Source organism: Meles meles, chromosome 6 (genome assembly GCF_922984935.1).
Source record: "Meles meles chromosome 6, mMelMel3.1 paternal haplotype, whole genome shotgun sequence".
Classification (NCBI taxonomy): Eukaryota; Metazoa; Chordata; class Mammalia; order Carnivora; family Mustelidae; genus Meles; species Meles meles.
Window position 1 is genome coordinate 17740180 of NC_060071.1, and position 24063 is coordinate 17764242.

A 24063-nucleotide genomic window follows, 5' to 3' on the forward strand; every position below is an offset into this window, starting at 1 on the left:
AAACCCAAAAGACTCCACTCCAAAACTCCTAGAACTTGTACAGGAATTCAGTAAAGTGTCAGGATATAAAATCAATGCACAGAAATCAGTTGCATTTCTGTACACCAACAACAAGACAGAAGAAAGAGAAATTAAGGAGTCAATCCCATTTACAATTGTACCCAAAACTATAAGATACCTAGGAATAAACCTAACCAAAGAGGCTAAGAATCTATACACAGAAAATTATAAAGTACTCATGAAAGAAATTGAGGAAGACACAAAGAAATGGAAAAATGTTCCATGCTCCTGGATTGGAAGCATAAATATTGTGAAAATGTCCATGCTACCTAAAGCAATCTACACATTTAATGCAATCCCTATCAAAATACCATCCATTTTTTTCAAAGAAATGGAACAAATAATCCTCAAATTTATATGGAACCAGAAAAGACCTCGAATAGCCAAAGGAATATTGAAAAAGAAAGGCAAAGTTGGTGGCATCACAATTCCGGACTTCAAGCTCTATTACAAAGCTGTCATCATCAAGACAACATGGTACTGGCACAAAAACAGACACATAGATCAGTGGAACAGAATAGAGAGCCCAGAAATCGACCCTCAACTCTATGGTCAACTAATCTTCGACAAAGCAGGAAAGGATGTCCAATGGAAAAAAGACAGCCTCTTCAATAAATGGTGCTGGGAAAATTGGACAGCCACATGCAGAAAAATGAAATTGGACCACTTCCTTACACCACACATGAAAATAGACTCCAAATGGATGAAGGACCTCAATGTGAGAAAGGAATCCATCAAAATCCTTGAGGAGAATGCAGGCAGCAACCTCTTCGACCTCAGCCGTAGCAACATCTTCCTAGGAACAACGGCAAAGGCAAGGGAAGCAAGGGCAAAAATGAACTATTGGGATTTCATCAAGATCAAAAGCTTTTGCACAGCAAAGGAAACAGTTAACAAAACCAAAAGACAACTGACAGAATGGGAGAAGATATTTGCAAACGACATATCAGATAAAGGGCTAGTATCCAAAATCTATAAGGAACGTAGCAAACTCAACACCCAAAGAACAAACAATCCAATCAAGAAATGGGCAGAGGACATGAACAGACATTTCTGCAAAGAAGACATCCAGATGGCCAACAGACACATGAAAAAGTGCTCCACGTCACTTGGCATCAGGGAAATACAAATAAAAACCACAATGAGATATCACCTCACACCAGTCAGAATGGCTAAAATTAACAAGTCAGGAAATGACAGATGCTGGCGAGGATGTGGAGAAAGGGGAACCCTCCTCCACTGTTGGTGGGAATGCAAGCTGGTGCAACCACTCTGGAAAACAGCATGGAGGTTCCTCCAAATGTTGAAAATAGAACTACCCTATGACCCAGCAATTGCACTACTGGGTATTTACCCTAAAGATACAAACATAGTGATCCGAAGGGGCACGTGTACCCGAATAAACATTCAGCAATGTCTACAATAGCCAAACTATGGAAAGAACCTAGATGTCCATCAACAGATGAATGGATAAAGAAGATGTGGTATATATACACAATGGAATACTATGCAGCCATCAAAAGAAATGAAATCTTGCCATTTGCGACGACGTGGATGGAACTAGAGCGTATCATGCTTAGTGAAATAAGTCAATCGGAGAAAGACAACTATCATATGATCTCCCTGATATGAGGACATGGAGAAGCAACATGGGGGGTTAGGGGGATAAGAGAAGAATAAATGAAACAAGATGGGATTGGGAGGGAGACAAACCATAAATGACTCTTAATCTGACAAAACAAACTGGGGGTTGCTGGGGGGAGGTGGATTGGGAGAGGGGGAGGGGGCTATGGACATTGGGGGAGGGTATGTGCTATCGTGAGTGCTGTGAAGTGTGTAAACCTGGCGATTCACAGACCTGTACCCCTGGGGATAAAAATACATTATATGTTTATTAAAAAAAAAAATTTGGAAGGGGAGGCGAACCATAAGAGACTATGAACTCTGGAAAACAACCTGAGGGTTTTGAAGGGTCAGGGGTGGGAGGTTGGGGGAACAGGTGGTGGGTAATGGGGAGGGCACGTTTTGCATGGAGCACTGGGTGTTGTGCAAAAACAATGAATACTGTTACGCTGAAAAAATAAATAAAATGGGGAAAAAAAAAAAAGAAACAATATAGGGGCACCTGGGTGGCTCAGTGGGTTAAAGCCTCTGCCTTCAGCTCGGCTTGAATCCCAGGCCTCCTGGGTCCCAGGGTCCTGGGATCCAGCCCCACATCAGGCTCTCTGCTCCGCGGGGAGCCTGCTTCCTCCTCTCTCTCTGCCTGCCTCTCTGCCTAGTTGTGATCTCTCTCTGTCAAATAAATAAAATATATATAAAAAAAAGAAACAATATAGCACCTGGATTTATGTCATTCTTGGAAAAGTTTTATAATGCACAAAATCATAATTGCATTCTGCATCTTTTCTAATTTTAAACAAGAAAGGGTGGTATTTTCAGAGATTTGGGAAATTATAAATAGCGCATTACAGCAAATACACAGCAATGAACCAGAACCAATCAGAGGTGCTGCCATTTGTGGTGTCGTCTGAAGCTGGCAGGAGCCGGGTGTGAACACCTGTCACTCATCCCCTGGGTCTGGCCAAGGCTGCCCAGAGGAACCCGAAGCCACATTTTCTGACCTCCAAGTGTTTGGTAGTTTGACTGATAAATTAGTTTGCAATACTTTGTGACTCCCAACTGCCCGCAAATCTGGGAACTACTGAGAGGCAGAGGTGCCCTGAAAACTGAAAAGAAAGACAGGCAAGTCAACTATCAGAGATGTTGAAAAGCAGACGAAGCTCGTGGGGCGTCAACTCATCCCCCTACTGAACACACACACCCACGGACGTCCTCACAGAAATGAGATCCTGGGAGTTTTCTTTTGGAGAGGAAATCACGGGTCTGTTGCCAAAATCTGCCATGAACAGTTTGAGAAACAATCGTGCCTGCAGGTTGTCCGCAGACCCCTGCGGCAAGGGGACCAACGGGGCCCAAAGCAGCCATGTCACTGGCCCCAGGGACCACCGCCTTCCCCGTGTGGTGGTTCCGTGGGGCTTGGTATTTTTCTCCACTTGAATGGGTTAGTTCCCAAAATACTTTGGAACTTGCCGACATTCTACAGAAAATAAAAGGTCTTTTCTCTCTGGGCATTTCTGTCACTCCAAAGGAATGGAGAGCGGAAAAACTAGAGGGTAAAATAACAAAACCCCTTTTCTTTGCGGGTACTTACTAAATGGCTTTTAGGCAAGGGCTCCCGTGGAGAACTGCAGCCACACTGTACCTTTCTGTGTCTAGGTAAAGCTCTTAGAGAAAAGAGGAGCCTTGATAAATGTTTAATAATTACTGTTAATAAATAAAAGAAGCTTATACTGGCAACATGCCTAATGGTTCACAAAGCAGTTTCCATTTTGAACCTTTGAGCAGTTCTGTGAAATGGATAGGGCCTTTTGTGGACTGGATTTTTTGTTTTGTTTTGTTTTTTTGGAGAGGTTAAATGACTTGTGTAATCAAAGAGCTGGCAAACAGAAGACTTTGGACTTCCACTCGGATTTTCTGACTTCACACCCAATGTTATTTCAACTTCACAAAGCTCTCTCTCTAATAATGATTGGTAAGTATTTATTTAAACACTCTCCAATCTTTATTAAACTCAAGAATAAACAACAATAAAAGTCCCCGATTAAATTTTACAAGTATTATAAAAATGAGTGAATTACTCTACAACTCTAATACAGAGAAACACTTCTAAAAAATTCGAAATCCAAATGCAGTGAAGGGAAATGTTGAAAATGTGAAAGCAATTAAGAAAGCTTTTGCATGGACAAAAAGCATTATGAATCTACAAGAAAATCTATTAGAGCTAATAAATGAGTTCAGCAGGATAGCAGCATGTAAGGTAAACCTACCATTTGTATTTCTACACATTAGCAATGAACAGCAGGGAAAGGAAATGAAGAAAAAAACACTTTTGTTTCTAAGAGCATCAAAATAACAAGACACCTGGGAATAAATCTCCCAAAAGAAGTACAAAACTTATACTATAAAACATGGTTGAAAGAAACCAGGGAAGAACTGAATGAATAAAGATATCTTATGTTCATGCATGGAAAGCCTTAATATTGCGAGGAAGTTAATATAGACTCAGTGTTTTGTTTTGTTTTGTTTTTCCAGAAACTGATAAGCTTAACCTAAAATTCACTAAAAATGTAAGGAAGCCAGAAGAGCCAAAACAATCTTTAAAAAAGAGTAAAGAAGTTGGAGATGTCACTCTTACAGATTTCAAAACTTACCATAAAACTTGTGCACGAATGTTCACAGTAGCGTTATTCATAATACCCATAAATGTACTACAAGACATTAATTGAGAGTGTGGTGCTGGCATGAGGACAGAAATATGGATCGACAGAATAGATTCAAAAGTCCAAAAGTAAACCCTTACGTTTATGGTCAATTGATTTTGACACAGGTCCCAAGGTAATTCAGTGGAGAAAAGATAGTCCTCTTAATAAATGGTCTTGGGGCAACCAGGGTATTCACATGCAAAAGAGTGACGTTGGGGCCCTACTTCGCATCCTATAAAAAAATGAACTCAAAATGGATCAAAGACTTAAATGTAAAAATTAAACAATAAAACTCGTAGAAGAAAACAGATACAAGCCTTCATCAACTTGGATTAGACAATAGTTTCTTAGATGTGAGGCCAAAAGCACAAGCAACAAAAGAAAAAGCATACCCTGGACTTCAGTGAAAGTAAAAACTTTTATGCTTCCGAGGATGTGATCAAGAAAGTGAGAGGACAGGGGCACCTGGGTGGCTCAGTGGGTTAAGCCTCTGCCTTCGGCTCAGGTCATGATCTCATGGTTCTGGGATTGAGCCCCGAATCGGACTCTCTGCTCAGTAGGGAGCCTGCTTCCCCCCCTCTCTCTGCCTGCCTCTCTGCCTACTTGTGATTTCTCTCTGTCAAATAAATAAATTCTTAAAAAAAAAAAATGAGAGGACAACCCAGAGGATGGGAGAAAATATTTACACATTGTGTGTCTGATAAGGGTCTAGTGTCTAATATCCCATAGAAAGGACTCTTATAAGCCAACAATGAAAAGACAAGTAACTCTATTTAAAAATGAGCACACACATATCCACAGAGGCAGAACACCATGAGTCACTGGAGAGATTAAAATCAAAATCCCAGCGGGATACCACTCCGCACCCATGAGGATGGCTGAAATCAGAAGGACAGATCCTAACGTGTGTTAGTGAGGATGTGAAGGAAATAGAATTCTCAGCCATTGCTGATGGGACTTGGATGCTGAGGCTGCTTTGGAGAATGGCTTGGCCGCTCCTCAAAGAGTTAAGTTCTCTTCATACCCAAGTCAAGTTCTCCTTATACCCAAGAAAACTGAAAACCTATATCCATGTAAAAACTTGTACGTGAATGCTCAGAGCAGCATCATTTGTAATCTCCATGGAGTGGAAACAACCCAAGCATCCATCAACTGATGAGAGATGAACCACTGTGACCCGTCTGTATTACAGAACACTCATCAGCCATAAAACGGGGATGAAGTAGAGGCCCCTGGGGGTCTGACTCTTGATTTCAGCTCAGGCCATGATCTCAGGGTCGTGGGATGGAGCCTTGCATCTGGCTCCGTGCTCAGCAGGAGACGCTCGCCTCCCTCTGCTCCTCCCCCAGCTCAAGTGTGCTCTCTCTCTCTCTCTCTCAAATAAATAAATCTTTTTTTTTTTTTAAAGGAATGAAGTACTGATACTTGCTAAGCATGGATGAACTTTAAAAGCAATATGCTAGATAAAAAAGTCAGACACGAAAGACCACATATTATAGGATTCTATTTCTATGAAGTGTCTATAACAGCCAAATCCATGGAGGTAGGAGGTAGACTGGTGGTTGCCAGGGGATGAGCAGTAGAAGAAATGGGGGAGTAACTCACAGTGGGTGCGAGTTTCTTTCGCGGTGACGAGAGTTGTTCTGCAATTAGATAGTGGTCATGCTTGTACCGCTTTGTGAATATGACCAAACTACTACACTGTACACTGTAGAAGGGTGAGTTTTAGGGTATATAAATTATCTCAATGAAAACACCATGAACAAAATAAAATGCAAATGACAAATCGGGTGAAGATATTTACACACATGTCATAGATAAAGGGGGAATATGTGTCATATGTAATGACTTTTATCTTTTTTTAATTTTTAAAAGTTTTTATTTTTTTTAAAAAGATTTTATTTATTTGTCGGAGAGAGAGCACGCACATAAGCAGGGGGAGTGGCAGGCAGAGGGAGAAGCAGGCTCCCTGCTGAGCAAGGAGCCTGATGTGGGACTCAATCCCAGGACCCTGGGATCATGACCTGAGCTGAACGCAGATGCTTAACCCACTGAGCCACTCAGGCGTCCCTATAATGACTTTTCACAGTTAAGGGAAACTAGATAAAAATTCTATTAAAAAGTAGACAAATGATAGGAGAAGAAAATTCACAAAAGATATATTAAGGAAATCCATCGAACCTATGAAAAGATAGGCAACTTCATTGTGCAGATTAAAACTATATGGAAACTTCACTTCTTGCCTCTCAGATAGGAACTAAATGAAAAGTTCGACGATACGGTCTTTGGGAAGAGGCTGTTGGGAAAACAGCACAGTCTGACATTGCTGGTGGGAGTATAAATGATAGAAGCCCCAGGAAAGGCAATATCCAGCAAAACTACCCACACAACTGGCTCCCTTTGGTGGAGCATTCCCATATCTAGGAATTTACTCTGAAGATATAATTCCAATAACATAAAAATATATGTAAGTAAGATTATTCATTAGAGCATTATCTGTAATTACAAAATACTGGAAGCTATCGAAATGCCCAAACAGAAAACAATTTGAGGAAAACACAGTATGTACCTAAAATGGATTATTCATACCTTTGTACAGATGAATGAATTGCTATAAAGTGATTTCCAGAATATACGGCTAGGTGGAAAAAAAAACAAACATACACACAGCAAATAAATAACCTGGTGGGAGGAGGGAGGGACTTTCCTAAGAGTAGAACATCCACTGACAAATGTGGATGGGATGGCAGAATGGAAAATCATTCATCCGCCACCATCACTGTAGAGAGTGGTTTGGGAAAGATTCATCAACGCATGCTAAACGTTGAGAAACGGTGCAAAGGAGTGGGATATATACGTGGTCTTACAATTGTCTCTCTTCTGAATGCTTATTGGTATTCACAGGGAACAACGGTTCCCATACAGGGAAGAATCACTTTGATTGGGTGATAAACGTAGCGTCACTAATGAAGGACAGGTAGACGTCACATGCCTCCAGAGGTACTACCCTAAGAAATACAATATCCTTTTGCAGTATTCTGGCTGGGCATGCATCGTCCAAACCTAGTCACAAGAAAACATTGGATAAACCCAAACTGAGATACAGTCTAGAAAACGGCTGATCAGTACTCTTCAGAAATGTCAATGTCAAAGGAGACAGAGACAAGCTGAGAAACTGTTCTAGATTAAAGACCAGAGGCATAATGACTAAAGGTAAACCATGAACCCAGACTGGATCTTGTATTGGATGGAAAAAAAAATGCCATAAAGGACAGTAATGGGACAACTGACAAAGGAGAATATGGCCTCCACCAATGAGAACATTCCTGAATTTGATAACTGTATTGTGATTGCCTCAGACTATCCTTGTTAAGTATTCAGGGATAGAAGGACACAATATAATCAAATAATTTCAGATGATTAAAGAGTGTAAATAGTTACCACTTTGCGCATATATATGCGTGCATGTGTGTCTCCATAGACAGATAGGGAGAACGACTGTGGCAAAATAAAATAGTGTCTCTGGGTGGGGGTGGGGGTGCCTGGGTGGCTCAGTTGGTTAAGTGTCCAGCTCTTGGTTTCAGCTCAAGTCATGATCTCTGGGTCACAAGACTGAGCCTGGCATTGGGCTCCATGATCAGTGGAGAGTCTGTTGATATTCTCTCCCTCTCCCTTTATGCTCCCCTCCCCTATTCCCCCTCTCAAATAAATAAATAAGTCTTTTTTTTTTAAAATGGTGAGTCTGGGCCTTACAAACAAGAGGGACTACCTAATCCATTTTCTATTTACATAATACCAAGGGCTCCTAGAGGTGATAAGGCCTAATATACTGGAAGGTAGAATCCTTTTGATGATCCCTGCTCTTAGAAATTCCAATTTCTTTCTCTACACCAGTATTTCCTAAACTATGGCCCAGGGAACACTAGTGTCTCATAGATGTATGATTCTCGATTCTCAGTACCACATTTGGTATTTCCAATGCACCGTAAAACCATGTGTTAGAGAGACACGTGTTTAGTTTTAACTTAATAGTTTCCAAATTTATTTAATCACAAACATATTTTCTAGGAAGACCTATGAATTCTTGTGAGATGGGTGAGATGCTAATATTCTCCGGAACACAGTTTGAGAAATGCTTCTCGAAACCAAATTCGAATCTTTGGAATGCCTATTGCTTGGGTCTTAGAAGCCACCTATCTTCCATTCCAGTGGATTTTGTTATGGGTAATGACCTTCCCTGGGGGACTCTGAGCACATTATCAATGATGCCTTTCTTTGAACTTTAGAAACTGGTACAGCAAAGATTGCATGGAGATTTTAAGGGCGAAAATGGATATCATCAGGAAACATTTAGGAAACCCGGACTAAGGACAAATTTTAAATTAAATTTGAGATTATACTGTATTGCATGGGAGTGAAAAATAGTGTAAAAGAGTTGGCAAGGTTGGTATGAAACTGGCTCGGTTAAGAACAAAGGGAAACCAATGTCTGGTGGCTAGATAAATAAAAATTACCCTTTGGCAGAATGTCTACCTGAATCAAGAACTATAAAACATTCACATCTTTCCTCCTGGTGGTTTAATGTCTGAAAATTTATACCAGCAGGTAATCAAAGAAAAAAAGCATTTTGTATAAGAATATTCAGAATTATGGATACTAACAAAACATGGCCAGTCCACTGAGCTCCTGCACTCCGTAAATGGTCCCACCAGCCACACAGTGACCTTAGCCAGAAACCTGGCCCAACGTCGGACTCCTCCATTTCCGTCACTTCCCCAACTCCTTAGCTCACTGTTTCTACTCTCTATGCATCTCTCAAGTCTGTCCATGTTTTTATCCCCATGACAACACCTGAGTCCAGGTGTTATCATCCCCTACCTGGTCTGCTGCGGCCGTCTCCGGATATATCCCTGATTATTTCTCTGCCATCCAGTCCATTCTCCACACTGTGACCCTTCAAGACTGATAATCTCATGATGTCAGTCTTTCTGCTTGAAAACCCTTACTTGCCCTTAGGATGAAGCTCAAATTCCTTCGCATGATTTTCAACACCCCATTTCAATAATACCAATCTAGGGCCTTCTCCATCCCCACTGCCCAGGCAGAGGGAACTTGCTTCGGTTCCCTGAAACTGAGTTACATCTCACTTTCAGACTTTTGCACATGCTCTTCCCTCTGCCTGGACTGGTCTTCCCCACCTCTTAGTACTTTGTGAAATAGGTCTCTATAATTAACAACTCAGAAAACAACAGATGTTGCTGAGGATGTGGAGAGAGGGGAATCATCGTACACTGTTGGTGGAAATGCAAGCTGGTGCGGCCACTCTGGAAAACACTATGGAGATTCCTCAAAAACTTAAAAATAGAGCTACCATATGACCCAGCAATTGCATTACTGAGTATTTATCCAAAGGATACAAAAATAGTGATTCAAAGGGGGTACCTGTGCCTCAATATTTATAACAGCAATGTCCACAATAGCCAAACCATGGATAGAGACCAGATGTCCATGGACAGATGAATGGATAAAGAAGATGTAGAGTATTTATACAATGGAATATTACTCGGCTATCAAAAAGAATGAAATCTTGGCATTTGCAATGATATGGATGGAACTAGAGGGTATTAGGCTAAGTGAAACAAGTCAGTCAGAGAAAGACAAACACCATATGATTTCTCTCATATGTGGAATTTAAGAAACAAAACAGATGAACATAGGGGAAGGGAAGGAAAAATAAAATAAGATAAAAACAGGGAGACAAACCATAAGACTCTGAACTCTAGGAAACAAACTGAAGGTTGATGGAGGGGAGAGGTGGCTGGGGGATGGGGTAACTGGGTGATGGGCATTAAGGAGGGCATGTGATATAATGAGCACTGGGTGTTATATGCAACTGATGAATCACTAAATTCTACCCCAGAAACTAATAATATACTATATGTTAACTAAATTGAATTTAAATTAAAAAATTAAAAAAAAATAGGTACCTATGTTTATTACATTTGCTTCCTCACATCTCACTCACCACACAATCTGGTTTCTGCCTATTGACGGCCCCAATGTTTTCCTTGACCAAGTCATCAAGGAAAGAGAAAGGAAAGGGAAAGGAAAGAAGGGAATTTTAAAAATCCTGTGTAGTGCTATGTGTCAGGCACTGTGCTAATAAGCACCTTAGGATTTAGGAATACTCATCCATTTATTCTCCAAACTGCCCCATGTCCTTCAGAACAGCAAAAGATATCAAAAGACACAGAAGATACCACTTTCACTTTCACTTTTGCTCCTGTTTTTCTGCCAAATTCTTCTCTGCTCTCTTTGCCAGGTTATCCTTCTCGACTTGACCAATGAACGCTGAAGTTACTTAAGGCTCTGTTGTATCCTTTTCTCTTCTCACTCAATAACTCCCCCCCCACCCCCCCGCCACACACACCGCCGGGTGATCTCATCCTCTCCCAAGGCACCTGACTGCATATACGTAGATGACTTCCTGACCCCTGTTCTGAGCTCTAGTCCCAATGATGTAACTGACATTTCCACCTGTATGGGCATCTCAGACCCGCCATGGAAACCTGAGCTCGCCATCTCTCCAGCACCTGCCAACGCCTGCTCCCCAACCCCCACTGTACCTGGCACAAACATCCATGCAGTTGTTCAGACCAGAAACCCCAGGAGTCATCAATGAGTCATCCCCATTCCCTCTTCTCCCCACATCCAATCTATCTCCACACCTCATCAATTCTGCCTCGTGCATCTTTGTCAAACCCGTCTGCTCCTCTTCATCCTTACTATCATCATCCTTGTCCAAGGCAAAATCATCTTCAGCCTTTGCTACTTTGGTAGTCTCCGAACTGTTCTCCCTACTTCCACTGTTGGCACATTTTCCCTGGCCCATTCTGTTACATACCAGCTAGAAAAATCTTCCTAAAAACTAGTGGGTTTGACTCTGGGCTATGCTATTTATTGGCATCAATGGGCCTATCACTCAACCTTTCTAATTCTCGACTTCCTTATCTATAAACTGGACATAATACTATATCATAGGGAGATAGTAATTATGAGAGATAATCCAGGGGCACCTGGGTGGCTCAGTGGGTTAAGCCTCTGCCTTCGGCTCAGGTCACAATCTCAGGGTCCTGGGATCGAGCCGCACATGGGGCTCTCGGCTCAGCAGGGAGCCTGCTTTCCTCTTTCTCTCTCTCTGCCTGCCTCTCTGCCTACCTGTGATCTCTGTCAGTCAGATGAATAAATAAATCTTTAAAAAAAAAGAGAGAGAGATAATCCAGATAACAGGGACAGAATAGGATATTCTAAAAACTCTGGGTGGGTGAATATATGGTCCAACAAATTTAAAAAGAAAAGAGCAATCCAGAACTCTTAGTCCCATGTCATTGCATCTGATACTAAATAACAAGAATAGTTCGATCTACATTTTACAACTTTAATAGGGAAAAATGTTCAGACAAAACAATTTAAAATGTGTTTTAAGCAGATGATGCCATACAAAAACATCGAACTCACTGTGATGGTTAATTTTATGTGTCAACTTGGTGAGATCATGGTGCCTGGTTTTTAGGTCAAACCCTAGTCTGGATGTTGCTATGAATGCATCTTGTAGATGTGATTAACATTTACAGTCAGACTTGGAGTAAAGGACATTGCCCTTTGCGATGTGAGTGGGCCTTATCCAATCAGTTGAAGGCCTAAAGAGCAAAAAGCTGAGGTTTCCTGGAGAAGAGGAGACTCTGTCTCAAGACTATAACATAGAGATTGGACCTGATTTTCAGCTGGCCTGCCTACCCTATGTATTTTGGACTCGTGCGCCCCCTCACAACTAAGTCAGTCAATTCCCTAAAATCAATCTCTCTCTCTGTATATGTCCTGTGGGTTCTGTTTCTCAGGAGAACCCTGACTGACACGCTCACAGAGGAATCCCACGATGATAAAGGAGATCAGGAGCTAATAAATGACAACTCCAAGTGGCTTAAAGTGACGATTTTAGAGTGGTAGAAAATTTTAGGTGGTGGAAGATTTTAGATGGTTAGAAAAGCACCCTCATCAGTTTGATAACATAAGCTCTAAATAAACATGAGAAGACAAAGAACTTCAGAAAATAAGACTTGAATTATGGCACTAGTAGGAGAAAAGCTGTCTTCAAGGAGTCTCGGGCTATCTGGGGACCGCGCACCCGGCAACAGAGGAACCCTCTCCCACACTTATCCACTTGGTCACCTAGACAAAGATGTTCTTATCCAGAGCAAACAACAAAACCAGGCGTTCTGAGCTGCTCTTCGACTCATGTCCATGGAAACCAGCGGGTCCAGAAGAAGTCTGGTGGTCGGTAGATCGCAGCTTACCTGTAGAAAATGGTTGACGGACGCGTCGTGAAGTCCCAGGGCTTGTTCGGCACCGGCTAATTCCCTCAGTACTGGTACACACTCAAGACTTTTTTCACCTCGACTGATCTCAATATATTCTAAAGCCTCTTGGTAGTGAGGCAGAGCTTCTTTGGATTTCTTCTGACTTTGATACATCCTAAAAAAAAAAAAAATCAAAGAGATTAATTCTTAAATAATTAGAAGACATATAGATGGGAAAATGTATAAGTCTAAGGGTTACGATTTGGCTCTCTGACCCCTGTTGTCCAGGTTCACTCTCCAGCCAGCTAAGTTTTTGTTTCCTCCAAAGAGGCAGCGGGCACGATGGTCAAGCGGGTGGAGTTTAGAATAACAAGGAAGCTTCGAATCCTGACGCCACCAGCTACCCGATGTGTGAATTTCCAGTTGCTTCACAGCTTTCCCATCTCTAAGTTAAGAATAGTAACAGTGCCTTACTTTATTGGGTTGCAGTGAAGATGAGATTAGCTAATACTCATCAAAACACCGAGAACAGTCTCTGACATACAGTAAGTGTTACGTAGGCGTTGGGTTAAAGAACATAAAATACTTAACAATAAGAGCTATAACACAAAGGATGCCAAGATGCTGATAACTGATCTGTTGAGAAATTACAGACATTTCCCAGTGTTGGCGAGGGCATAAAGCACCCTCATTAACTGACAGAAAGGATATAATTTGAGTGTAAACTTTCCTGTATCAAAATTCTACATACATAAGGACAGACGTCTTTCTGCTAATGGCACTTTGTAGTTTCTCTTAAAAAGAGATACTCTGGCAGGACATGTACGGGGATGTTTATCTAAGCACTCTTTGTAACAGTGGAAAAGTACAAAGCACTTAAAATACACAAATAGGAGATCCTCCAAGCAGATAACAGTAAGCACATCACTCCTGTGGAATGCCACATAGCCCTTAAAGTTGACGTTGATCCAGATTTACCGACATAGAAATATAAAAGGCAGAATACAAAAATTCTTTGTATGGTATCTCATGCAGGGGACAATGTTATAGCTTAATCTATGTATGTATGATACACATTAAGAACCATCTAAATGGACAATAAAATGTGAGCCGTAGTTACTTTTTTCTTTTTTTTTATTTGACAGACAGAGATCACAAGTAGGCAGAGGCAGGCAGAGAGAGAGAGGGAAGTAGGCTCCCTGCTGAGCAGAGAGCCCAATGCGGGACTCAAACCCAGGACCCTGAGATCATGACCTGAGCCAAAGGCAGAAGCTTAACCCACTGAGCCACCCAGGCGCCCCAGCGGTAGTTACCTTTAAGGGGTTAGTAGTGATTTTGACTTTTCTTACTTATGCTTTCTAAATTTCCCATATTTTCTTCAATAAAGTTCTATTACTCTGACATCAGAAAAATGTTAATTTAAAAATTGTAAGTAAAGGGGACAGCGGGAAAAGGTTCTTGTCACTTTCTGGGATAAAACTCTGTCACATAAAAAAAATACCCGTGTATTTTGTTCAGCAACATACTAGCAGATATTTAAAAAAACATTCTTCTCTAAAATATTTGTTATGAAATAGAAACTTTGGGGCACCTGGGTGGCTCAGTGTGTTAAAACCTCTGCCTTCAGCTCAGGTCATGGTCTCAGGGCCCTGGGATTGAGCCCCGCATCGGCTCTCTGCTTGGCGGGGAGCCTGCTTCCCCCTCCCTCTCTGCCTGCCTCTCTGCCTACTTGTGATCTCTGTCTGTCAAATAAATAAACAAAATCTTACCAAAAAAAAAAAAAAAAAAAAGAAATAGAAACTTTTTCTTGCATGGAAGAACTTTATGTATCAAATTCATCATGAAAGCTACCAACCAAAAAAAAAAAAAAAAAAGAAAGCTACCAACCTTTTCTCTATTACCCTTTACCTTAGAATCTTTACTACAAAAAGGTCTGATAATTCCCAACTGCCCATGGGTAAAGGGACACATAAGGTGATTAAGTGACTAGGAAACCACACACATGTTAAAAAAAAAAAAAAAAAAGTCTTGTTTTCAACTGAGTCACTGGAATTTGTTCACAACCATATTTGTTCTCTAATAAATTTCAAAGGAATTGACTGACAGAAATAAAAATGCTCTTCGGATCTGTGGTTCAGATGGCCACAGTGAAATAAAACCTGGACTGGATAACTTATGACCTGGGACACCTTCTCTGATTGGACAAGGTCAGGGATATGTTCCTGGACCAAACAGGGCTTGCAGCAACTCTTCACCTTAGAAAGGAAGAGATAAGTAAGTGACTGAGTGATACTGGATTTGCCTTCTGACTCTTACTGAGCTTGGATGTAGCGAGTAATAATTAGCTGTGTAAGTATCATATTTTGATTTTGAAGAGAAAAATCCACTAGTGTCTTGGGTAATAGAAAGAGGCTATGAAACATATGGCTGATAACAAATCACTCAGCCAAAAAATTAGATTCCTGGTAGACAAATGTTTCAGAACAATTGAAAACAGGAGTCAGCAAACCATAACGTGTGCACCAAATCTGCTCACTGTCTATTTTTGTAAATAAAGTTTCATTGGCACACAGCCCCACCCACTTGTTTCTGCATTGTCTCTGGGTACTTTTGTACCTCAATGGCAGAGTTGAGTACTTGCAACAGACACCTATGAAGTCTGAAATATTTACTGTCTGGGCCTTTACAGAAGAAGTTTGCCAACCTCTGGTCCAGAATCTAGAGAAAGCTTTTAAAATGACTTCAGAGTTTTTTTCCATCTATTTTAGCCTAGAGAACTCCAATAATGCCACAAATATTTGAGCAAAGGAAAAAAAAATCTTCTTCCTTTCTCGTGTTCATAAATGATGAAGAATGTGCCAAGGAATAATAAGTCTTTTGGATGCAAAGCTGCTGTTAAAATCTCAGAAGGGTAATAAAGCAAATACAAATGCCAGGATGACTTCATTTGAGCAACAGTTCTGTTTGTTTGTTTTCGAAGATTTTATTTATTTGAGAAAGAGAGAGAGAACATGAGCAGGGATAAGGGTAGGGGGAGAGGTAGACTCCTCAGCAATCAGGGAGCCCAATGCTGAACTCATTCCCAGGAGCCCAAGATCATGACCTGAGCGGAAGTCAGACACTTAGCTGGCTGAGCCACCCGGGCACTCCATGAGCAACAGCTTAAGAAAAAGCAATATTGAAAGCTTGTAATCAAGCTTATAAACAAACAAAAAAAAGACAATAACAAGACGTAAGTTAATTCATATAACAACAAATGTTCCTTTCCCGAGATAAAGCACGAAAGAAAAGCATTTGAGAGTTTTGAGTGGTGGAGAACAGGGACAAGTTGTAGCCATTTACCTCCTCCATTACCCAAAAGGACGGCATATTGCTCCAGGCTAACCCATTTTTTTCAGGTGTCAGAAACTCATCCTTCAGATACTGGACCCTTGGAGACAATTTTACAAAAAGAAGAACCCAGGATGAGAGGCAGGACCGTCAGTTACAAGTACTGCAGCAAGAATAGAAAAATCCAAGCTGTAGGATTTTTTTTTGTTTCTAAGAGAGAGAGATAGAGAGAGAGGGTGCAAGTGGCAGAAGGAGACAGAGAGAGAGAGAATTCTACCAGGCTCCACACCCAGTGTGGAGCTCGATGTGGGGCTTGATCTCATGACACTGAGATCATGATGTGAGCTCAAATCAAGAGTCAGCTGCTCAACCAACGGAGCCACCCAGATGCCCGCCAAACTGTAGTTGGAGCATCCTTGCAGACAAGACCACACAACCTTGGGCAGGAACATAATGTCTCTGCATTTTGGTGTTCAATACAGTTGTTGCAGAACCAAGGAAGGTGTCTGAAATGCTTTGCAAACTGAGGCAAGTCACAGATTGGTATTAAGTGCCTACACGTCATATACCTTTTATCCCTTCCCTCCCAACCACTGGTCCGTATGGAACTAAGTGCTACATCTTCAGGTTGTTCTTCTGTTGAAATGGGCTCTACTGTGGTTTCACACTCACCCACTTATGATTTTGGAAAGTCCGAATAATGAGCATAATCAGTCAAACTCATGTGCCACTGAGGAAGGCATTTTCTTATCCAGCTGAGTTTTTAAAGAATCTGAGAATAATCTATTATAGGAATAATACATAGTCATTAAAAGAAAAGATACAGAAAAAATATATATGTATAATTAAATAGTTTATATTTATATTATAAATTATATGTAATCATATAATTGATAATCATATAAATGATTACATATAATTTACATATAATTATAAATAATATTTACATATGATCACAAATTATATATTTTATATAATTATAAATTATATAAAAGTATGTTATATTTATATGAAATATTTCATATTTATTTTTCTTTATAAAAATAAAAAATGTATATACATAATCACAACAACCAAAGATGAGTGCTGTACACCTTGATATATATACTTCCAGATAATTTTCTATGAATATTTTTTAAATGGATCATCATGTTTTAGAACCTGCTTCTCTCACTTAATCATATATTAAAATGTGGCAATGAATGCTATCAGATCGCTTTTAGGGGTTGAGTGGTGTCATATCAGATTTAATTGACCACTCATCCTCAAAAATAGTAGGAGTTAGGAAGTTTAAAAATAGTTTGTGGGAAAGTTTTATAAGTTTAAGAATTTATATACATATAAGTATATGTATATATATAACTCTTGCATATATAATATGTAATACATAAAATATATAAAAAACTCTTGCAATAAAATAAAAAGAATATATAAACAACTCTTGCAATAAAATAAAAAGACAACCCTTTTAAAGATGGGCAAAATTTCTAAATAGCCATTTCTCCAAAGAAGATATACAAATGGTCGTAAGCACAAGAGAAGATGTTCATCATTAACCATCAAGGAGATGTATATTAAAACTACAGTGAGATACTACTTCATACCCACTAGGACAGAGGCTGTTAATAATGGTAAAGAAAAATAAAAACAAGTGTTGGCAAGCATGTGGGAAAACTGGAACCCTTACGTACTGCTGGTGGGAATGTAAAATGGTGCAGCCACTTTGGGAAATAGTGGCAGTTCCTCAAAAGTTTAAACATAGAATTACAGTATGACCCAGCAATTCCACTCCTTTGTATACACCTCTAAAAATGAAAACATGTATCTACATAAAAACTTTTACACAATGTCCATAATAGTACTATCCACAAGAGTAAAAAAGTCCAAACAACCTAAACGTCCCTCCAAGGAATGTCCATTCTGAGCAATGAGTAAATAAAATGTGGTATATCCATACAATGGAATATTACTCAATCATCAAAACAAGTACTGATAGGGGCGCCTGGGTGGTGCAGTGGGTTAAAGCCTCTGCCTTCAGCTCAGGTCATGATCCCAGGGTCCTGGGACCAAGCCCTACATCGGGCTCTCTGCTCCACAGGGAGCCTGCTTCCTCCTCTCTCTCTGCCTGCCTCTCTTCCTACTTGTGATCTCTGTCAAATAAATAAATAAAATCTTTTTAAAAACCCACAAAAAACAAGTACTGATATACATGTTAAAGCATAGAAAAAATTATGCCAAGGGAAAAAGGCCAGTCTCAAACAACCTAACCTTATACCTGAAGGAGCCACAAAAAGAACAACAAATAAAACTTAAAACCAGCAAAAGGAAGAAAATAATAAAGACTAGAGCAGAAATAAATGATACATAAACTAAAAACAAACAAACAAACAAAACAACAACAACAACCAACAGAACAGATCAGTGCAACTAGGAACTGGTTCTTTGAAAATAAAATCAATAAAATTGATAAAGCTCTAGCCAGACTTATCAAGAAAAAAGAGAAAGGATTTGAATAAATAAAATTACAATTGGGAGAGAAGAAATAACAACCAACAGCACAGAAATACAGACAATTATAAGAGAATATTATGAAAAACTATATGCCAACAAATTGGACAACCTAGAAGAAACTGGATAAATTTTTAGAGACATATAAACTACCAAAACTGAAACAGGAAGAAATAGAAAATTTGAACAGACCCATAGCCAGTAAAGAAACTGAATCAGTGGGGCACCTGGGTGGCTCAGTGGGTTGAAGCCTCTGCCTTCGGCTCAGGTCATGTTCCCAGGGTCCTGGGATCGAGCCCTGCATCGGGCTCTCTGCTTGGCAGGGAGCCTGCTTCCTCCTCTCTCTGCCTGCCTCTCTGCCTACTTGTGATCTCTGTCAAATGAATAAATAAAATCTTTAAAAAAAAAAAAAAAGAAACTGAATCAGTAATCAAAAAACTCCCAACAAACCAAAGTCCAGGACCAGATGACTTAACAGGTGAAGTCTACCAAACACTTAAAGAAGAGTTAATACCTATTTTTCCTCAAACTATTCCAAAAAATAGAGAAGGAAGGAAAACTTCTGAATTCATCCTATGAGGCCAGTATTGCCCAGATACCAAACCCAGACAAAGACTCCACTAAGAAAGAACTACAGGTCAATATCCCTGATGAACATAAACACAAAAGTCCTCAACAAAATACTAGCAAACCAAATCCAACAACACATTAAAAAATCATTCACCACAATCAAGTAGGACTTATTCCTGGGCTGCAGGTGTGGTTCAATATTCAAAAATCAATCAACGTGATACATCACATCAATAAGAGAAAGAACAAGAACCACATGATAATTTCAGTAGATTCAGAAAAAACATTTGACAAAGTACAACATCCACTCATGATAAAAATCATCAATAAAGTAGGTTTAGAAGGAACATAGCTCAACTCAATAAAGGCCATATATGAAAACCCACAGCTAGAATAATCATTAATGGAGAAAAACTGAGAGTTTTCCCCAACATCAGAAAAAAGACAAGAATGTCCACTCTCACCACTTTCATTCAACATAGTACTGGAAATCCTGGCCATAGCAATGAGACAACAAAAGAAATAAAAGGCATTCAAATCAGCAAGGAAGAAGTAAAACTTTCATTATGTGCAGATGACATGAAACCATATACAGAAAACCCAAAGACTCCATCAAAAAACTGCTAGAACTGATGAATTCAGTAAAGCTGCAGGATACAAAATCAATGTACAGAAATCCACTGCATTTCTTATACACCAATAATGAAGCAGCCCAACAAGAAATTAAGAAAAACAGTCCCATTCATAACTGCACCACAAATAATGAGATATCAAGGTATAAAGTTAACCAAAGAGGTAAAAGACTTGTACTTAAAAACTATAGAATACTGATGAGAGAAACCGAAGACAACACAAGAATTGGAAAGACATTCCATGCTCACAGATTGAAAGAATAAATATTGTTAAAAAAAGTCCGTACAACCTAAAGTGGTCTACAGATTTAATGATCCCTAACAAAATACAACAGTATTTTTCACAGAACAAGGGCAATCCTAAAATTTGTATGAAACCACAAAAGATCCCCAAAAGCCAACGCATTCTTGAAAAAGAAAAGCAAAGCTGGAGGCATCACAAATTTTGGACTTCAAGTTAAATTATAAAGCTGTAGTAATCAAAACAGTGTGGTATTGGTACAAAAGGAACAGAATAGAAAGCCCAGAAATAAACCCACAACTCTAGGGTCAATTAATCTTGAACAAAGCAGGAAAGAATATCTAATGGAAGAAAGACAGTCTTTTCAACAAATGGTGTTGGGAAAACTGAACAGCAACATGCAGAAGAATGAAACTGGGGGCACCTGGGTGGCTCAGTTAGTTAAGCGCCTGAGTTTCAGCTCAGGTCATGATCTTAGGGTCATGGAATCAAGTCCCTCACTGTGCTCTGCACTCAGTGCAGCGTCTGCTTAAGACTCTCTCTCCATCTGCTCCTCCCCCTGCTTCTGCATGTGTTCTCTCTAAAATAAATAAATAATCTAAAATAAATATATACATCTTTAAGAAAGAGAGAGAGAATAAAACTGGACCACTTACTTACACCATACACAAAAACAAATTAAAAATGGATTAAAGATGTAAATGTGAGAAAATTGAAAAAGTCCTAGAAGAGAACACAGGCAGTAACTTCCTTGACATTGGCTGAAGCAACTTCTTTGCAGATGTCTCCTGCGACAAGGGAAACAAAGGCAAAAATAAACTCTTGGGACTGCATCAAAATAAAAAGCTTCTGCATGGTGAAGAAAACAATCAACAAGACTAAAAGGCAACCTAGGGAATAGGAGAAGATATTTGCAAAAGACATATCCAATAAAGAGTTAGTATCCAAGACATATAAAGAACTTACACAATTCAACAGTCAAAAAATGAATAATCCAATTACAAAATGGGCAGAAGACATGAACAGACATTTCTCCAAAGAAGATACACATATGGTCAATGGACACGTAAAAAGATGTTTACCATCACTCACCATTAGTGAAATACAAATCAAAACTACAATGAGATATCACCTCACACCTGTCAGAATGGCTAAAATCAACAACACAAGAAATAACAGTTGTTGGTGAGGATGTGGGAAAAAGGAATGCTCATGCACTGTTGGTGGGAATGCAAACTGGTACAGTCACTGTGAAAAACAGTATGGAGGTTCCTCAAAAAGTTAAAAGTAGATCTACCCTACCATCCAGCAATCCCACTAGTGGATACTTAGCCCAAGAATACAAACACACTAATTCAAAGGGATACATGCGGCCCTATGTTTATAGCAGCATTAATTACAATAACCAAATTGTGGAAACAGCCCAAATGTCCACTGACTGGCGAATGCAGTACATAATTACAATGGAATATTACTCCGCCATAAAAAGGATGAAATCTTGTCATTTGCAATGATGTGGATGGAGCTAGAGAGCATAATGAAAATGCTAAGCAAAGTAAGTCAGTCAGAGAAAGACAAATACCGTATGACTGTACTCATAAGGGGAATTTAAGAAACAAATGGGCAAAGGGAAAAAAAAACAGAGAGACAAATCAAGAAACACACTCTTGGGGTGCCTAGCTGGCTCAGTGAGTAGAGTATGTGACTCCTGATCTTGGGGTTGTAGGTCTGAGCTCAATGGTTGGTGTAGAGATTACTTTTAAAAAAATCTTTGGGTGCCTGGGTTGCTCAGTCAACTATGCATCTGCCTTTGGCTCAGGTCATGATCTTGGGGTCCTGCGATCAAGACCCTTACTGGGCTCCCTGCTGCAGAGAGTCTGCTTCTCCCTCTCCTTCTGCCCTCCCTCTGCTTGTGCTTGCTCTCTCTAATAAATAAACAAAAATCTTTACAATAAAAAGATCTTTAAAATTGTTTTTTAAAAATTAAAACAAAAAAAGAAGCAGACTCTTAACTCTAGAGAACATACTGATGGTTGCCAGGGGGAGATGGGTAGGGACGGATAAAATAGGTGATGGGGATGAAGAAGGGCACTTGTGATGAGCACCGGGTGGTGCATGGAAGTGTTGCATCATTCTATTGTACACATGAAACTAACACTGTTTAAAAAAAGGCGGGGGGAGAAAAGGAAAAGGGGGGGGAGCCAAGTCACAAAAGGTGACATATGATATGATTCCATGTATATGAAATGTCCCAAACCAGGCAAATCCACAGAGACAGAAAATAGATTAGTAGTTGTCAGGGGCTGGGAGAACATGATAACAGAGATCGCTAATGGGATGAAAAAGTCAAAATGATTGCGGTAATGTTTGAACAACTCTTGTTAATATACTGAAAACCACTGAATTGTGTATTTCAATTGGGTGAACTGTATGGTATGTTAATTACAGCTCAATAAATCTGTCCTTTAAAAAATTTGTGAACATTTGGAAGAGAAACTAAATATAGATGTGATTTAGTGGTATCTGTAAAGCTAGTAATTTTTGTCTAAAAAATAATTGTAATAATGTTAAACAAAAAATCAAAATACTTTTCTCTTAATATCATCCTTGAGCCAGTCATAGCTAACCAGCACAAAGCAGGTCAGAAAAAGATGTGTGCTTTGGCTTTAAATTGGTCCTGCATGATTAGGCAATCCTACCCATCTGTTTTAGGGAGGAGATTAGGAAAGCAGAGAATGCTGTGCGTCCTGAAGCACCTGACACTTGGCAATGGGCATTCCCAAGGGGAGGCCATAAATTAGGCTTGGACACTGAGCTACAACTGGCCTCACTCTTATTTTTCAGAACTGTAAGCATGTTTTCTGATGAGCTCTAAGGCTTGGGTCCCTGGGGAAAGGCCTAGGTCTATGAAAAGTATAATCCTAATGAGAAAGCAAGAAATCCATGGAGAGAAAAGCCATAGAAAATCATTCTTAATGTTGTATTCCGGTAAATATCCTGTAAGCTTAAATATGTTAATATATTTCTTATTATGACCTCTGCAGAATGCAGATATGGAAGAATCCAGAAACTGGCCATGAACCCAGAATCTGGCTGATTGTTTCAAGCCAATAGGCTGGGTTAAGGAAATTAGTTTGAGGACTGGTGAGTTATAGAAGAAAAGTAAGTTCTATATAGCTTCCAAAGTTACCCAGATGAGCGGCATTCAGAATGTGTTAAAGATGGGCTAGAACAGAAAAGCCAGTCCCCCAGCCAAGCTGAGGGCTGCCCAACAGGCCATCTGGGGCATGGTTTGGGAGGCCTGATTCAGCACTAAGGAGCTCAAACTCCTGCCTGCAGGGTCTGGGTCTGCACCCACTGACTCCTGCTCCTTCCCCCGTGCCTAAGTTCCCTCGGACAAGTGCCCGAGGGCACACATGGGAGTTTCAGGCCAGCCCACACTCTGCAGAATGAACTGTGCACTTAGACCCAAAGCTATCTTTGCGTGGAAGAGAGGTCACCTTTTCCAATTCTCACAAAGGCTCTCTCCCTCGTCCAACCACGTACAATGGTGGCAGGGGTGACAGCGGCTTTGCTGGGACCTGAGTTTCCCCGACTTGATGAGTTCAGATGACTCTCGCATGTCACCTAAACCTTCCCCTCTGACTTCCCTGATGCCAGCCTCCTCTCAGCTCCCCCTTTGTGTGGATCTTTCCCCAGGGTGTTTGCTGGGTCTGCTAGCTGGAATGTTCTTTTTATCTTCCATCTCTGCCTGGCAAACTTCCATTCATCTTCCTAACTACTGATCCTCTTTTAATTTTAGCTTAGCAGTCTCCTCCTTTAGGAGGGCTTCCCTGACAAGGGCCAGGATGAGAGTGGGACCAGAGAGGCAGGTAGGACACATCATTTAAGGAGGCACTCATTCTCAGGGGCAGGCACGTGTAGAGTGAGCACCCTAGAGTGAGTGTCTCCTTAAATGATGAGGCTTGAGCACTTGGCTTTCTCTGCTTGATCCCTGCTCTGTCCCTGACACCCCAGGCTGGGCTGGGTGCTTCCATGAACAC

At 40.2% G+C, this 24063-nt stretch overlaps 1 protein-coding gene across 3 annotated transcripts in view; it reads right to left on the reverse strand.

Annotated features, from left to right (window-relative positions):
• Positions 1–24063, reverse strand: part of TTC23 (tetratricopeptide repeat domain 23) — a 117812-nt gene that overhangs the window by 44423 nt on the left and 49326 nt on the right. For all 3 annotated transcript variants that reach the window (XM_046007036.1, XM_046007035.1, XM_046007034.1), the window contains exon 6: positions 12737–12914. In XM_046007036.1, coding sequence (XP_045862992.1) covers positions 12737–12914 — 178 coding nt within the window. The remainder of the gene's footprint in view (positions 1–12736; positions 12915–24063) is intronic.